General features: G+C 37.6%; 1 protein-coding gene across 1 annotated transcript in view; it reads left to right on the top strand.

The window, feature by feature from the left end:
- Positions 1-13,944, top strand: part of BICC1 (BicC family RNA binding protein 1) — a 116,601-nt gene that overhangs the window by 75,403 nt on the left and 27,254 nt on the right. The window contains exons 4-6 of the mRNA XM_075109376.1: positions 11,326-11,405; positions 12,578-12,736; positions 13,654-13,707. Coding sequence (XP_074965477.1) covers positions 11,326-11,405; positions 12,578-12,736; positions 13,654-13,707 — 293 coding nt within the window. The remainder of the gene's footprint in view (positions 1-11,325; positions 11,406-12,577; positions 12,737-13,653; positions 13,708-13,944) is intronic.

Here is a 13,944-nt window from a genome sequence, read left to right as displayed (position 1 = left end):
TAAAGATTTAAAGCAAGTCCCTTGCTGACATTGTGTTTATTGTTTGGAATGCCAGATTAATTACAGCATGTATTGCAGTCGCTGTATTACGAGCCACATCTGCTTTTTATTAACTTTCTCTGGAAATGAGAAACTGTCAGTGCATAGCGTTTCTCATATTCTGAAGCAAAATTCCCCAAACCCTATAATTGTGTACTTGAAAAATTAGAGCCGTTGTGATTAGATCACAAGTTCGTTTTTCTTTTGTTTCTGGAGGAGCTGACCCAAGCATAGATTGCTCCTCCCTGTTTTGCAATAAATGAACAGAAGACTGTCCCAAGCCGTTCAAAACTTGGCTGCGGGAGTTCATGTTGATTCTCTTCGATCTGAGCTTAGACATGCACAAATCCACAGCATCCCCTGTGCCAGCAGCTGGCAGCAAATGCTTCATTTACTGGAGTTATTTAAATGAGCCTCCAGATAGCTACCATTTCAGAAACCAGCCAGATCAATTAATTCTCCCCCTTTGCGTGCTTTGTAGGTGACAAGTGAGAAAGCTTTTAAAGGAAGTCACATTTGCTGGAGCCTTTTATCTTGTTTGCGGTTAGTTTGTCAAGTCTTCAGCGCTTGCTCTGTGTGTGCCTACAGCAACAGATGCTGCTTCTATGCAAAAATGTAAAACCGTGAATTGGTATCAGCTCAGAGAAAGATACAATACGTTTTTGGCCACATTTGTTAATGATTTAAGGAAATAAATTTTAAGTAGCGAAGGAGCCAGCAGGTGGGTATGTACTTTTAAGTACATGTACAGCAGAATGATTTGAATTGTGTTTGTTCCTGTAAGAAGAGTAGGAACCAAGTTTTGGGCTTCTCTATTTTTGATTAGGGCTTGCTGTACTTGCTGGAAAAAACAGCAGTTTGCTTATACTTAGGCAGATAAGGGAGAGCCAGAATACAAACACAGTTGTAATACGAAGGGAATTATCAAGGGGCTTGACATCCAGTGAGAGTGTTTGGCAGTAACTGTAATAAAAACTGACATTTTAGGCCCTGGAATGTAGTAATATAAACTCTTATCACTGTAATTAGATTACTTGGGAATACAAATTTGTCACAATCTTTCAGCTAGAACTGGAATTAGCTGACATATTGGTTTGGGATTTTTAAGACCTCCTAGTCATTAGCAGATACCTTGCAATGTGTTCCATCCTGCACTTACATGTAAACTAGAGACTGACAGTCTTCCACTCTGTCATCCCCATCTTTCTATTTAAACTCATTTTTGGGGCACACAAAAAGCAGTTTACCAGAAGGACTGAAATTTGCATCACACAGATGCTCAACGGGGAATTAATTCTCTAGAGGTGAGTTTCACTATTGGTCTAATACTGGAGACGGGCAGATGGACAGAAGAGATACAGAGAGAATTCAGATGAGAACAGCTCAGGGATGATTTCCTGATTCAAAAGGCAACACTTCGCATCTTTCAGGTGTTCTTCAAGCATATCACAAAGCAATTACTCTAACAGAGGAACAATGTGTGGGTAGTGTGTTGTTTACTTGCTATGAACCCTTCCCAGAAAGGAAAAGCAGAAGCTTTTGTATAGGTCAGTGATCTTCAGGAGATGAAGGTTCACTTTGCATATCAGCTGCAAAAACTGCCTGTCATTCTGGAGAAAATAATCTAATATTTGTTAATAAGAACAACCTTTTAATGTAAGATATACAACTGTTACAGTGCCATACAAATATTACTGTGCTAAAAGCCAAGACGTGGTAGATTATTATGATTAAAATGTGTAACCCAGTATTCACATCAAAAATTGCTTATATAAAAGCATCCTGAAGTTTTCAACAGTCATTAGTCATCTAGTGGAAATTACTTTTATTTTTTCTTGATTAGATGCATCACAAATGGATTTAGAAGATGGAAACACTACTTCCCCTCTTTGCTTTTTTCTTCCTGGAGAGCACAGCCTGCACAGCAGTGACGCATGGAAAAAGCTATTACATTGCCATGCTGGCTGTAAAGAAAAAAAGAATGCACCTTGTGCTTTTAAGAAATTTAAGAAAGACTTTTTTGTCCAGTGAGTGGCAGGAAGTAGTTGATAACAATCATAGCAATTTTGAGTCAAACTTCATGCACTTAATATTACCGTAACTTCAAAATATGTATGGATATCTAATACTTCACGTTTCAAACCGAAGATGTAGAAATGTAATGTAGGTGACAATGATCTAACTTCCTATATCAAAAAGAATATAACTGCCGCCTTCATACTTCAAAAAGAGTTAAGGAGGCTTTTCTTCCATAGTATCTATCTATTGAAAGCAATGTTATTTGGATCTGGTAGATGAAAAGACAAAACAGGCAGTGAGCATGTTCTGCTTGCAATTGAGTTCCCTTTTGTAAGAGACTACTAAGCCATTAAATCAGTATTAGACTGTGGACTGTTAGACTTTCACTGGGTTGTCGGTGCTGTAGGAAAACAGCTGTATTGTGCTGCTGTCGGTCCTCATTGTGCCTGTGTCTGTCTGCATGCTTGGCGTACCAGCAGCACACAGGTAGCTGCCACGGATACCTCATGCACTAGGGCTTATGAGCGATAAGCCAATGACTTTTCAGAATACACAGGTGTTACTTTTCCTTAAAGTACTGTAAATAATGTGTGCTCAGGGTGAGTAACAAAGTTTGTTAGAGCTCTAAACTTGGTCTTTAACGATGGTTCACTATAATAGAAAGAGTAAAACCATCTCTTGAGGCTTTTTATGCTTTGAGTTTGCAATATTTACTCAGATCTTACTGTTGACAACGCAGTGGCCGCAAGCATCTCTCTACCACCTGCCAACTGGTCATACATAACCATTCATATTCCACAGTTGTAACTATTCCTGCTGTTGGGCTTCTCACCTCAGCAGGCACCAGGCTGTTTCTCAAACCTCCTGTTTTTGGAAGGCTTTTTCGCTCTTTCTCCAGTATTAGCTCCTTGGAACCTGCTCGTGCAGAGGCTGTTTTCTGACAGGGGTCCCCTCACTGGAGTGCTCTGCCCCTCTGTGGGGTGTTGCGTCTTTGCACTATGTTCATTGCACTCGAGATCTTTACTTAGCAGCTGATGAAGTGCTTGATGTTCTGCGTTTTTACCCCTTATGTTTCGGTTGGGGTGGGAAGCTTAGAGGTACTCTTTGAAAGGCAAATACACTTTTAATGCATGATCTGACTGTGCTTTGCTGTGACACGAAATAAGAATCATTTTCATGTACTTCATGTAGCTGTTGCTACTTGGTTAACTCTCAGGGAGATTGTACAGATGTTTCTTTATTGGTCTTTTTATTTTCTTTAAAAAACCCAAACCCCCCCCAAAACCCAAACAAAACAAAAAACCTATTCACCGTATTCATCAGAAATACAGTTGAAATAAGAACCTCTAAAAATGTAATAATGCAGGTAAGTGAACTTTTAGAGGGAGAATCCATTTCACTCTAGAAGTGTGATACTAAAGCAGAGAAACTAACAGAGTATTTGTAATAGTAACAAAGTATTATGGTTAGCTGTCTTTGGCTTTAGTCACCAGGTGTCTGATGTCCTGTCAAGAGCCAGCTGTTTCCATCTATCTGATGACATCTCATCATCATGTATGTATGGAGACTCATACTGATTCTCCAGAGGACAGATCTGTTTGTCCTATTCACTCAGGTGTATTTAGTGGAGTACTCTCTGACAACTAGCTGCATCCTCCTGTTCCAGCCACAGAATTAATACTTTCCAATGGCTGTATAAAAATCAGCTCACGCAGTGGAACGCAGTGAGTTAGAGCAACAAGGCATTAAAAGGCACAGCAGTAATCAGGACGTGTGAAGATGCCAAGTAAGCGTAGTTGGGTTTGGATGTGCGAGATTTTGCAAAGAAGGTTGAGCTTGAGGCATGCATTTAGGCTCAGGAGTTGGATGTTGTGATGCTTTTTATTTAGCAAAACAACCACAATGACTTTTTTCAAATGTGTGTGTAAGAAACTGAAATTATCTTGAGGCTTATGCATCAAAATTGTAACCTTGAATATGAGCCTGTGTGCAGTGAAGATATATAATAGTGGTGGCTTTGGTAGGAATGCTGTGGGTTAAGTCGTCTATTAAGTTGATCTTAATACTATAGCTTTTTTTCTTCTTTTTTTTTTTCTTATTTTCTTTCCCAGGCATTGGGATTCTGTGTTTGTGCTTTGAGATACAATGGCAACAGGTATTGAAGTAATGAACTGTGAATTCATTGGTTCCATGCTGAAAAAATAAGACATAACAGACTGTGTCCTGCTGAGATTGCCTTGCTTTGGGTGGCTGCTAAGGCTGAAGAACTGCCCAAGAAGTAGCAGAGTTGCAGCATAGCATGTGCCTTTTAGTGTCTGAATGCATTTATAAAATGTCTCTAATGACCTTTTTAGAAGAAGTAAAATAAGGAATTTTAAGCTAGTTATGGTGGTGTGAAACTAAAATTGTGTAACTGAAGTGGAGTCTCTGGGTGATCACAATTAATTAATTCTCATTTCTTCTTTTCAGGTTATCTTCTCCACCTTGGCCTTCCCCTTCTCCCTTCAAATCCAGTCACTTTTGTGTTTAAATTGCCATATGTTCTGTTACCTCTTCCTTGTCTTACCTCTTTGCTTATACTTTAAGAGAAGTCTTTTCAACTTCATTTCCTCTGTCACTGGGTCCGAAATCCAGTAGTTTATTTCTCCAAAAATAATAAATTGTACAGGTAATCTATTTTCTAAAGCTTATCTGATGTTTCTGGCTAATTTTCACTTAATTCTGGGCATTCTGAACATGAATTTTTGGTGTTCTGCTGGGATGTTTAAAGGCTGCTAACAGACACAAATGTGGGATTCAGCTGTGTTTTGATGTAGAAGTGTACCTCATTTTATTTCTTCATTTTGTGAGGCTACATCAAAGAGTTATTTCACTTTTAAGTAGCCATTTAATGTAGCCTGTTAGAGGTTTTAAAGTTTTCTTTTGAACTACACCATGCAATCTGAGAAACAAGATTCTTTTCTGTGCTCTATCAGATGTTGCGCAGCATTTCTTTGGGTTTGTGTGTAAAGTTGCTGTTTTACCCAGTCTTTGCTTCGTGAATATCTACGTATATGTGCGTCTGTGTGTGTAGTTCGTGTATATACATGTGTTTTTATAAATGGTGGAGAGAAGTGAGGAGGCTTCCCTCCTGAGGGCTTCACCATCACACAGTTGTTACAGCACAGGACTGAAAAGCAATGCTCTGATATTTAATGCTCCTCAGGTGACTACATAACAGCAACCAAACTAGAAAGAGAGTGAAGGGTTGTGTGTAAACTGCCTTCCCTGGAGATGTGGCAGAAGCAGTGCAACATGCTCTGAGTACAACTGAAAATCTTCTGAAGATGGTTTGGAGTTAGTTGCCAGTAAGGGGGAAGAAAGTCTTTCAAATGTGTGTGCACATATAGGCAGTGGCTCTAGCCCTTCCCAAGGATGTTTTGTAATCAGCTGTTTGTCCACAACAACCAGATCCCCTAGAACACCCAGAGCCTCAGGATGTGTCTACTCTGAGGACACTAATTGCTTGCAGCCCATGTTGAATTTTGATGCTTTGGGTAGGCTTTTGATCATGCCCAAGTTAGCTAGTTGAAATCTCATTCAGAGATGATGATGCTGCAGTCTAATTTAAACTACCAAAAAAAAATAATTCCCAAACTCAAACCAAAAAACCCTATGTTGTTGAGTGATATGTCTGAGGATACGTGGTGAGTCTGCAGTAGGAAATGGCCCGCTGCATTCTGCCTTAATACATGAGTAGCTTTGTCTTCTGCAGTTTAGATGCTGGGAGGTGAACTAAGTGCACTGAGGTGCATTGGAGAGAAGGTGAGAATTCTTTTAAACTGATAAGCCAGCAGCAAGAAGTGCCCTAGTGACAAATTTCCTTTCTTGTTCTATTGTGTTCCTTTGCGTATGCCCTTCATCATGAGCCTTTGCTGCATGCTTTTAGCCTTAATGTTTCTTCTCCATGGGAATAGATGGAGCCTATTTCAAGTCTATTTTGGCATCCATCTCGTTTGGTCAGTGAATATCCACTCAAATAAGTGTACACAGTATACACAGTGTTTCCTAATTCATTTAACATCATTAAATAAACTGTTACAATTCAGTTATCCGGTTTTCCATGTTAATTTGGAAGTCCTACTTGACCTTTTTGATGAATTCACTTGTTTTATAGACCTATGTTTCATCTTGTTGTAGGGTGAATAATGTACTTGCTCCTTCAGTCTAACATACCAGCTTACATGTGTTCGTTTGACTTTATTGTAACTTCTCATATTGCGTAGTGTGTTTTTGCTAGTAATTTTGGGGCAGAAATTTTCATAGCTTGTCCTTAAAATTGCTAGGTCTCTATTGTCTTTGTTTTTCTTTGAATGGCTCAAGTTCTGTAATACTCATGGGTTATTCAGATCTTAATCAACCACTTATTAAGAATGACTGTCATCTGCCCTGGTGTTGCCTAGTTGTCTAGCTATTTTTAGGATAGTGGCATTTCTGTAACTTAAGTAAAGTCTGTTCATCCTGTAAACAAGCTAGATGCATAGCTGTGGTCTGAAGAGCTTGTCCAGACATTAAATGTAATGTCTGATTTGTGGGAGAGACCTACACAGTTATATGTCTTAATTAGTTGAAATACTTCTTGCCTGGCAAAAGTTAGTGTAGATGCATTTGCACTGGCACAGATGTATTTTTGCTTAGAGGAATTTTATTTTGTTTACTGAAATGCTGCACACAATAGTAGCAAAAAAGCTGGAGGCTTGCTGGTATAGCTGTGGACAAAGACCGAGGAGGTGGAAACTCTGCCAAAGTGCGGAGTGAGGAATTTGAGGATAGGAGCAATAAAAGGCCACTTAAAGGCAGGAGTCTGGCAAAATGAAGGCTGAGAAAATTTCCAGCATTTTCTGTTGTGTAACTTTAGCTTTCTATTTAGTGTACATAGTCCCCCGTCCTTGAGAAGGCGGGGGGGATCTGTTAAAATTAAATTTATCTTTTCCATTCTTAGGGAAAATAGATTAAAAGATAGATTACAGTTACTTTTTTTATATTTTGTAAGACACTAGTCATGTTGTTTCTTATGAGTCAAACTCTTCCAGTCTCTGATGCTAGACTTGTATTTAGAGCGTTAGAGCCGCCTTACATACTTTTAGCACAGACTTCTGAGGCTGTTGTTCTGTGTTTGCAGATAATTTGTAAAGCTTTGGTGTCTCACTACTTCATTCATGGTAGGCATCTGGTCTTCGCTTTAACTCTGGTTTTATTTAAAGTGTACTTCCAGTGGAGTTCAAAAGCTTAAAAAGAAAAATAAAAGTAGGGGAATGGATTTTTCCAGTAAAAACAGATACCAAAACTAGTGTTCCTCAGGCCTAAGGAATGGCATAATGTCTTGCTGATCTGATCCAGTTGTTGTCTGGACAAAAACGGCATTGTTATGGCCCTTGTCTCACCAAGAGGCATCCCTGTGGCAGTCTGTTGGTCTTGTTCAGTGGGTGGTCTTGTTCCACTTAAGACTGTGCAGGTGTTGTGGTCAGTTGGGTCAGTCTAGATACTGCCTGGAGGGTGCTTTTATGCTTATTTGTACTGACGGTACAGTACTGACAGTACTATACATGCATTACACCTGCTATACCTTTATGCCTGACGGTCCTCTTCAGATTTTTAAGAGTGCTAATTATCTTGGTTTGGACTTTGTTGAGAATGCATTGCTACAGTTGCACCCTGGAGGTATTTCAAGAATTAAAACTAGAGCTTTATCCAAGAAATACTTTTGCTGTAGTACTAAGGCAAGGTAGTACATTTATTTCTAAATTAAAAAAAAAAACCCACCACAAAACCTGTAAATCCATAGAATAAATAGTTGCACCTGGAAAATAAGCGGCAGGGAAAAGTTTTATGTTCAGCCTACTCTAATGTAAATAGACATAATTTGTCATCCACAATTACTGAACACTCTGAGATTGTGGTCCCAAGAAGAAACAAATGATCTGGAACCCTTTTTAATGTATTTGGCTCCTTATTGGTGGCAATAGCTTTAGAAAACATTTTGAAAGCTTAAGTCAACTGTTTTAATTACTTACTTGTATTGATGCACAAAGACCTTTCATTCCTACTCAGACAGAAATCATGAAAACAATTTTCAGATACTATCCAGTTTCAATCTTTTCCACAAAATAGATCAGATTGACCAGAAAGCTAAAACTGAAGGTAAATCCTGAGTCCATTAGTGATAGGTTTTCTCTTTAGCAGGCAGTTTGAAGTCAAATGCATCCTGATCTGCACTGGGCTTCAAGAAGTTTGGGAGAACCTAGTCTTTTGATTATCTCCTGTGCTATAGTGTTTAAAAACAGAAACAAATTCCTTTACTTTTAAAACAAATAATTGAGCCAGAAAAAAGACCAGGCAGCTCTCAAGCACATTTTTTATTGATTTGTCAAATTAGAGTATTTGGGTTGGGCTCAGAAAGAGTCGGTATGCTGGTAGGTGATTTGCTTAGCATATACTGGAAAACACTGCTGAACCTTAAGGGTCCTTTAATCTTAGGGGCAGGGGTAGTTCAAGAACCAGTGAGCCTAAGTGCAAACCATGTCACAAATGGTGGAGGCTGAAACTGATGACCATTAAAGCAGACAATTTTCCACTTTTCCACATTTTTCCAGAGGAACTGCAAAGCAAACAAGCTAATTGATTCCATAGAGGTGTATTTAAGAAATTTAAGAGTCTGTAATACACAGAAGGTCAGATTATATGATCTCATTATGCCTCTGAATTTTTAAGCAATTCCTGAAGTGGTCTTGTTGTTGGTTGATTCAGTATTATTTGGGTACCTGTTGATTTTTTTTAACTGCAAAGTGTTCATAATTTCAATATACTTTCCACTCCTGCAAAGCCAGTTCAGAGTTCAAACTCTATTTGTTGCAAGTAACTCTTCTCATGCTCGATTTTGATGTGGATGTCATATCTAAACTCTCTTGCCTTGAAGGGAAGAGTTGAGTGAGTCTCAGGAAGAATTCAGTTAACTTAAAAACAAGTTGCTTCATATTCATTACCAACCACTGTGTCATTGAGAAGAAGTCAAGTAAGGAGAGGGTACTTAAGACCAATTTTGAAAGATTTCGTAGCATATTTTAGAATTGTCACTGGTGTCAGTGGAATTTTTTTTTGCGTTGTGGATTCTTCTATGCTTTTGTTTCTGAAGTGAGTAATTGAGCTTTTCTCTAAAAAGAACAAAGAAAAGATAAATGTAGAAATAAGGGATTTTTTGCAGAAGCTGTCAGTATCAGCAAAAAAGAGGAGTCCAACTAAAGGTGATAAATGGGAAAAATAGGTATTCTAAAATGTGTTTTCACCCATAGCAAAACAGATGGTAGTAATCTTCTTTGGTACTAACAGGATGCCAGGTTTATTTCAGGTTTTGTTTTTACTTGTGACCAAATGTGAATTAAAATATGTTTACAAATATGTAAAAATCAACCCCAAAGTGGTGGTGCTCTGCTTTTGTGTTTTTCCTGGTTGCCTCTGAAGAGCACTTGGAGCCTACAGGGTGTGCTAGAATCTGCTTCTGGGAATTTCTGCCTGCGACATCCACTTCAAATATCATTCACAGCTTAAACACATTAGAACCACATGGCTCACTGTCAACTTAAAAAAGAAAAGAAAAATTGCCCTTAAGACTATTTTGTTGGGTTTTGTTTTTTGGTTTTGGGGTGTTTTTTCCCCACTTCGCTTCATTGTGAAAAGGCTGAAGCAGCAGATTTTTGGAGCTTCTGTAAATCTATGCACATACCGTGTTTTTGCGACTATGATTTTTCCATTTTTAAAAATGAAATATATCCGTTTCTCAGAAGTCAATGCTGCATTTTTCTTGACTTTCATGAAACTTGGCAGTGAATCCTGTGTTCCTTCAGCATTTCTGTATCCCCAGCTGAATGTGCTCAGAACTTCCCAGTGGTAAAGACTAGACGTTTTTTTATTCTTGGAATGAAATGAGTATCCAGGCATGGCTTAAGCAGTTTCAATTTTCAATTGAATACAACAGGTTTACAGTCTGAAGTCGTATTATTTGGCATTTCTTTAATACTGAAGTGATTTCCATCACTGAGATGATGGGAAAGGCAGATGTGTCGTGGCTATGTTGTCTTCTGCCCTTGAGAATATATTTACTTTTATGTACCCTAAGCTGTATGTCTCTGTCTAGCGTAATAAATTAGATAAATTCATTAGCCAGAGAGGGTTTACAATTTTTTTCAAGAATAGTTCATCCCATCAGAGGAAAAGCAGCACTGTTAATGCTGCAAAAAGGCAGAGGATTCAAGAACTGGGGAAAGAGAAATAGGCATCACCTGCAAAATTATATCCTTGTTAGTAATACTTAGAAATTTGGGTGGTAGTTGGGGATTTTTTGTTTTAATTGAACCTATATTTAATGTTTTGACAGTAATTTTGCATTGTGGCACTTTATGCTTCTGGACACCAGATGGTGCTGCTAAACTATCTAATGTGTAATTTTCACACTTTCTTGAGTAATTGGTACTTAATTCAGTTCCAAAGTCAGTTCTGTACTTTGTGACCAGGTGCGTTTTCCAGGATGCAGAACTGTACCTGAGAGCTCAGCACAACACCTTCTGCTGTTTAACAAAAATGGTCTGAAAATTATAATGTCAACTCAAGAGTGTTGTAGAATCTCACTGGGCAAAAACTGCCATCAGCTGGTGTTCCTCCTGGGTATATGGCTTAGTAGCAAGTCTTCATTTGTATACTTCAAAGATTTGATTAATTGTCATTTAAATTTGATAACTTCAATCAGAAAACTTCTGGTGAAGGCACCTTTATTGATAGGTTAAAACTGCAAAGGAAACTTCTAGAGACTAATTAAGAGTGATGATGAGGGTGGGTTTGAGTTTAGTGAGTTTTTTTTTGACATTGTGTTATGCTTGAGGAAGGCTGTCAGAAAAACTTCTAGATGTCCTCTTAAGATCCGTTTGAGAAGAAATGACGGTGTAGCCATGTAATTGTACTGCTGACGATGTTTTTAACACTGTGATGTATGGTCAGCGTTTGATTTCTATGTATTTTAAGATGCTTATGATGTTCAATAAACTCTTCTGGTAATCCTAACTGTGGGGTTGAAGGGACGAGGTGACACATTTGGTTTTTAGCTGAATCACAAAGGTTGGTGGTACAGTTTGTTGCAGAACTATAAAGAATGGATTCAAATTTATTTAAGCAGTGAGGAAATATTTTTGTAATAGGTATTTCACTATATTTTTCTTAAAGTCTTTATTTCTTTTATAGATCCCCATATTAAAGTTTCTGGAAAAAAGGAAAATGTTAAAGAAGCAAAAGAGAAAATCATGTCTGTCTTGGACACAAAAGTAAGAAACAACTTATTTAGAATGACACCTTAACCCCTAATTTTGTGGTGACATTGATCTCTCTAAATGACTTTATTTAAACAGAAGGTATTTATAGATGCTCCAAAGCAAAGCATCCAATACATACCTCCTGGAGGCTGGTATTTGGTGTATACACATTTAAACATGCAACAAGAAAATACTTGCTTAAAGCACTTTTTCCAGATCTGAACTACATAGAAATAGTATTTCCTATTTAGAAATAATATTTCCAAACTATGTATGTAAAAGCATACGTAGCTTGTTCATTGGGTTGTTTTTTATTTTAAAATCTGAAATACAGCTTAACTGCAAACGGTATGCTATACGGCCTCTTCAGCAAACCTAACATTCTCTTTTAGTTTGAAATTCAATTTTAGGACTGCTTATGCAGTTCTATTTTTAACCCTTACTGCATTCTTATACTCTGAAACATTAGGACCAGAATTTCTAAAACATCTAGATTTTGGCCAGGGGTCTTGTGTGTTCATCAGATTGTCTTTTCATCCAATAGCAAGTCTTTTGGGGCACAGTATATGGTGTCTGCATAGTTATACGCCAGCTTTTTGATGCCAAAAGGAACGCTCCAGTGATAGGTGCAGGTTTTTAAACAACTGTTAACAACATTATTATGGACTGTTAACAATATAGCTTATAAGAACAGCTGTAGGCACTGTTGGTATATTTTAAAAACTGATGTACCAGAAAAACTTGGTATGTTTGTTAAAGGAGGAAAAAAATAGGTCCCATGGTTTTCTGATTTGCCGAAGTCTTCATCATACGACCCTTTTGGGTCAGACGGATGCATGACTGCAATTGAAAGAACACAAAATTAAAATAAATTAGAATGGCTTGTAAAAGGACATTTAAGTCACAGTTGATAAAAGCTTGGGCATGTTTTAAAAGCCTTAGACATTTTTGAAGATGTACCTTTGGGGTATTTATTTCCATGTTATTTCCTCATTGGAAAGAAAATGCGAATGGCTCAGGGTCTGACTATGACCCACATTAAAAGCCTCTTACTCAAGTAGAAGTTAAGCCTCTGCAAAAATACTTTGGAACTACAATTTTGAATGTCATTCTTGAGGTTATGTTACTCGCAAATACTCAGGTTCTGCTGTGAACTGATCTAATCATGGGTGCTTGATTTCCAGAGCAATCGGGTAACCTTGAAGATGGATGTTTCACATACAGAACATTCTCATGTGATAGGTAAAGGTGGCAATAATATTAAAAAGGTGATGGAGGAGACAGGATGCCATATCCATTTTCCAGACTCAAATAGGAATAATCAAGCAGAGAAAAGCAACCAAGTAAGTATTGTTTAATATTTCAATCCATTTATACTGTAATTCCTGAGACTATAAAACATTTCTAAACTTCTTTCATCAGTTTGGGTTTTTTGGGGATGGATGAGTTCATGTTCAGGGAAATAAATTTTTGGTATTTACACTCTGTGGAAAGCATGGAACTTCTTAAGTGAGAAAATCTTTAGGAACAGATGGAAACAATTAGTGATGGCTCATGAATAATTTCAATTTTTTTAAACTAAAATTATTTTGAGCATACAAAAGTCAACAACTTCGTGTGAATGGTAGAGAAGCGGTATGAAAAACACTGCTTTTGTAAATTTTTCCTGTTCAACACCTCACTTATTTAGCACACAGATTAATTTCTCGGTGCTTTTGGTTTATGGTATAACTTAGTTGAAAAATAAACTTGGTGGATATCTAGCAAAAATGAACGTCCTACTGTAAGAGTTCAGCTTTATTGGAATAGGTCATTGAACCTGAATTGTACATCTTTTGTAGTGCTAATATTACTGGAACGTTTACTTTCAAGTTTTTCATCACTGTATTTAGAATTCCCTCTTTTGCTCAGCAGTCACTAGGATGCACAATACAGTAATTCCAAAATGTTCAAGACCTACTGTTGCTGAATCTTAGCGTTGAGAACATGTGTACAGTAGTCATTCCATTATTTGATCCAAACAGCTGTATTGTTTGTTGTATCATTTCTCTAGTCGCTTAAGCCTATGTAACCTAAGATGCTATAATATCCATAGATTGTTTTTTTAACAGGTTTTAGTTTTCAGATACTGTTTAGAGAACACTTAAGATGTCACCAGGTGTGAAATAAGTGATTTTTTTTTTTGAGGCACAAGTATGAATAACTTTTTCAATGCCTCATTTGAAAATGTGATGCTATGTTTTGTATATTGTTCTTCCAGGTGTCTATTGCCGGACAGCCAGCTGGAGTGGAGTCTGCAAGAGTTAGAATTCGGGTAATAGTCTATTTTGGTGTAGTGTTCCCTTGAAAACACCTGAAAGGGAAAAAAACTATGGTTTTGAGAACCCTAGGGTTGTCTGGCTCTGTCTTACGACAGCAGAAATATAGGAACAATGTGAATATCCATATGAGGAAAATGCAAAGGGTATTATAAAAAGTGATTCACATTCTGGCTGAATTTTTAACAAGCCCAAGGTGGATCTTGAACACGGAGTCTACAGTATAAGCAAGA

The sequence above is a fragment of the Phalacrocorax aristotelis genome, chromosome 14, assembly GCF_949628215.1.
Source record: "Phalacrocorax aristotelis chromosome 14, bGulAri2.1, whole genome shotgun sequence".
Taxonomy (NCBI): Eukaryota; Metazoa; Chordata; class Aves; order Suliformes; family Phalacrocoracidae; genus Phalacrocorax; species Phalacrocorax aristotelis.
The sequence above is the reverse complement of the archived record's forward strand: the minus strand, read 5'-3'. Positions and strand labels throughout refer to the sequence as shown.